This window comes from Fulmarus glacialis, unplaced genomic scaffold (genome assembly GCF_000690835.1).
Source record: "Fulmarus glacialis isolate BGI_N327 unplaced genomic scaffold, ASM69083v1 scaffold15149, whole genome shotgun sequence".
Classification (NCBI taxonomy): Eukaryota; Metazoa; Chordata; class Aves; order Procellariiformes; family Procellariidae; genus Fulmarus; species Fulmarus glacialis.
This window is the reverse complement of record NW_009233975.1, coordinates 31,328-35,407: the sequence shown is the minus strand read 5'-3', so window position 1 is coordinate 35,407 and position 4,080 is coordinate 31,328. Positions and strand designations below refer to the sequence as shown.

The following is a 4,080-nucleotide window of genomic DNA, read 5'->3' as shown; positions in this document are numbered from 1 at the left end:
CAGGAGGGTGCAATGGGACTGAAGACTTGCGGGGGAACCCCCAGCGTGTCTAACATCCGTAGTGGATGGGGAACCTCCCAATGAAGCTATTAGGAGCAGATTTCTTGCTGCTTAAAATGGCAGAGCTGCTTCAACCAGCCTGACTCAGGGATGAAATTTGCTCTCTGTTTGGGAGGAAAGGGAATGAGCTTGGGTTTTCCCATCGTTGCTAGATGGAAACCGGCCCATGCTAAGTATCCTGGAAACAATAAAATTAATCTCAGAAGAGGCTGCTGGCCCAAATTCCAAATCTATTGGGCATTGCACAAATGTACCCTCTTATCAAAAGCAAATGAAAGTGCAGAAGGTGTGTCTGGCCTAATCCTGTGTTTAACTTGGCAGTCTGTGGTGTGTCAGCACAGGCACTGTGGCATGCATGCAGGCTCTCGGTGCTCTCTGTCTTCTGCTGGGATGTGCTGCCAGGCAGCCCTTTAATTCTGCTCCTTTCTTTCAGGATCAGTCCATAATGCCTGAAGTGCGAGACCTCTCAGATGCCTTGCCTGACTTGCCGATGGATCCCATCACGGGTGTTGGTGTGGTTGCATCCCGGAACCGAGCACCGACAGGTTATGATGTAGTAAGTAGAGCTATTTCAGCTGCCATTGCTAATGCTTTGGTTCTGCACTAATGAGGCTTTACTTTGCTGGGAACAGCATCTCTTCCAGAGAGGGCTTGCCTTCAGACGTGCTTTAAGAAGTAATTTGATATCCAGCTGCCCACCTCTCAGCCCACAGCACTTAGTGCTTTCCCTCAGTGGAGGTTTGTGGGTGCAATCATACTACTTCATCTGTGCCACTCCAGAGGAGCATAATTACCTGGAGGAGGGGTTTTCAGAAACAGCTGGCCACTGTGGCATGCAAATTTAATAATCCTAGTAACATTCATCCTGAAGGAGTCGTAAGTATTGCACAAATTATATCTCTGAATAAATGGATCCCACATCAGCTGTTTAATCCCACATATCAGCACTGCACAATGATGATGAGAAGCTCCAGAATGGGAAGCAAAGAGTTTTGCATCCAGCTGAAATTGCAAGGATGATTTTGATGGACAGAATGCAAATCTGTAAACTTTGGCAGGAGGCTGGGCAGCAGGAAAAGGCAGCTGGATATAGCAGAGATGAATACGTGAATGGATAAAGGGAGGTCACTGTTTAGCAGCTGCTTGTTCCTTGGATTAGTTGTTGTGTAACCAACAGCATGATTTTTCTCCCTGTAGAATAGTGTCCCAAACAGTGAAGTATCATAAAATACTGACCTTGCAAAGCTCTATATGGAAAGATTTGGCCCCTTGTCCATCTTCTCACCTTTCTATGTATCCTGCTCCAACTGTGCTACATCACACCTTGGGTTTCCAGAGTCACACAGCTTGCGTGGTCAGGAGTGGAAACCAGTTGACTTAAGGCTTTGCTCGCACCTTTTCGGCTCTGGATCATTGCATACCCTGTTCAGTGTGAGAAGGAAGAAAATGGATCAGGCTGAAGTAAGGACACGAGGGAGGGAATTGTGAAAAGGCTCCTTAAAGACCTGGAAGGTTTTTGCATTTATTGCATTTTTCTGAGTGCTGATTACCTGTGTGAGCCAGGCTGTGTAATTAGCTGCTTGCCCTGATAAAGGAGCATGGGACAATGTGAGAGTTGTGATAACAGAATTGCATTCTGCCTAAATGACTGGGCAGAGAGAGCGCTCACCCCAGATAGCCTGTCTGTGGTTTAATAGGGAGCTTCAGCGCTAACGCAGTTTAAACTAAACAAGATAAAAGTGTCTTCCTGTGGCTTAATCCAATTACGGCGGTGTTGTAATAATGCTTGTGAATGTGGGTCGCTCTCTCCTAGGGGGCACAGAGAGGAGGCTGCCTTTCCTCTGGTTCTTCTGCCTTCCTCTCTGTTTACAAGGAGCTCTCCTCTGACCCTGGGGCCAGCAGTCCTGCTGCAGGCCGAGGGGACGTGCCTGCTGTCTGCAGTTGTCTTACCTGCATGGCTTCCACACGCTTACTCCTTCAGCCTCATGTAGGGCAAATCGGCAGTCCAGCTCTGTGCCTGGATGCTGTGAGCTGCAGTCGGCATCCTTTCCACTGTACAGCACCTGCTGTGATGGGGCCGCTCTGGGTGCCACCCTGATGTGACAGGATGTCCTGGTGCCCAAACCCACGGGATGGTGGCACGCAGGACTGTGCTTTTCTTGCCTTGTCTGGGAAGGTGGCTCCTCCGTGCGAGTCAGGGCTCTGGAGTAGTATGTGGTATGCGGGGTTGCCACTTCCCTGTGACCTCTCTGGAACCCAGTCTGTCCTATCTGAAGGCATGAAGCCAAGTATGCAGAAGTGTACTTCTCAATGCAGCACAGGAAGTCCTGTTCTGAGACGTGGGCAACGTGTGGACTTGGGCTGTTTCAGACTCTGTGTTTCTCCAGATATACCATTTCCCTAATGAGACACTGACAGTTGATTGTTGCCTCAGGGTATAAAGCCTTGAGGAAGGCAGCTGTGGCAGCACCATCCTAGGAGTGTACTCCCTAAAGCCGTAATAGTTAGAGGTTCAAACTGCACCCTGAAAAGGAGAACCACTGTCATCTTTTAGGATTATCTTGGGATGTTGTTGTAGTCCTCTTAGGGATCTGATTGCTTTGCCTTTTGCTACAGCATCCTGCAGCATTCAGTTCCACAGGTGAATTCAGTTGTGTGGGAAAGTATTTCCTCTTATTAGCGATGAATTTGATGTCGTGTAGTTTCACGGGTGGTTTTGAGTTTTGTGATGGTGAAGTACCCAGTTCTCTCTCTCTGAGACAGTTATGTTATTTATAGGCTTTACCCAGTTTCTCTTCCATTCATTTCCTTTCTCCAATAAACATTGCCGTATTCTTTTCCTTCCTTTTCCCTTTGCTCCTCTTTAAAACAAACAAGCAAAGGCATGGGTGCTTTCAGCCCAGGTGTAAGTTAAATGGCCAGGGGATGTCCTGGTCCGTTTCCCAGGTTCGCATGGTGCCTCAGAGTTTGGCGTGCTGCCCAGCTGGAGGTGGTGATGTGGCAGAGCCCAGGGTACCAGACCCTTGGCAAATGGGTCAGAGATCTTTTTCCCTTGGTAGTTTTTTAATTACTCAGAAATCTCCATTGCCTTTGTGTCTGCTTAGAAAATAGCTACTGACGCTTTTAATGACTAGCCAGGTCTTTTAATAGCTGAAGCACCGAAGACTTGATTTTGCCAAAATGTACAGTGTGTCTGAACTTAGGTTCCTGAAAATCTGCCCAAACTGGCAAGACTGAGCGTATGGGTGGGGAGGAAAGGGAGGAGAGGCAGGAAGCAGGGAGCCTGGGGTAGGAGAGAGGTGTGGTTCCTGTGCAGCCGTGTTCCTTGCTGCAGGCTGAACGCCAGCTCCACAGCAGGGTTTGCTCTGGGGCGAGAACCCGAGCATGCTGCTCACCCAGGGCCGTGCTGGAGCAGGGACAGCCCTGCACACCACTGGTGAGGCAGACCCACCCCATGGGGCAGGCGGTTTAGTGGGCTCGTTTGCCAAAGGCCAGTCCTGTGGTAGCTATAACCCCATAATGACTGCTGGGCAGCAGGTAGATCACCCCACACTTGGAGGGGTGAGCTGGGGGACACCTTCCTTACTAGGTGTCACTCCATCAAGTCCGTCTGTTTATAGCACGTGCTTGAGTCCCCCACCTCCATGAGGAGGACCATGCCTTGTGCCTGGGGCGCTGGGTGCCCAGTGCTGGGTGCCATGTCCTCTGTCCCACACATTCCTTGCTTCTTAGCCAAGTGGATGACTTGGTGAGCTGGGGCTGCACAGCACCTGTCCTGCCGGACAGGTCTGCGTCAGCCTCTCCAGGTCTGCTCCCTTCCCGTGTTGCCCCACTGAGGGCATGCTGCCATCGTGAAGCAGCGCTGCACAGGCACAGCTCTGCTTCGAGAGGTGGTGGGGATCCTCCTTGCCTTCATCACCAGCAGGTGATGTAAGAAGTTTCCTGTTTATATTGCTCTGTTTTCTTTCCCCATGAGTTTTCTGACAAGTTAATGCATGCTTACATTCTCCAGGCTTGGAA

General features: G+C 50.0%; 1 protein-coding gene across 1 annotated transcript in view; it reads left to right on the top strand.

The window, feature by feature from the left end:
* Nucleotides 1-499: 499 nt before the first annotated feature.
* Nucleotides 500-4,080, top strand: part of MVB12B (multivesicular body subunit 12B) — a 14,057-nt gene continuing 10,476 nt past the window's right edge. Inside the window, exon 1 of the mRNA XM_009585508.1 lies at nucleotides 500-616. Within this exon, the coding sequence (XP_009583803.1) occupies nucleotides 506-616 (111 nt within the window). The 5' untranslated portion in view covers nucleotides 500-505. The remainder of the gene's footprint in view (nucleotides 617-4,080) is intronic.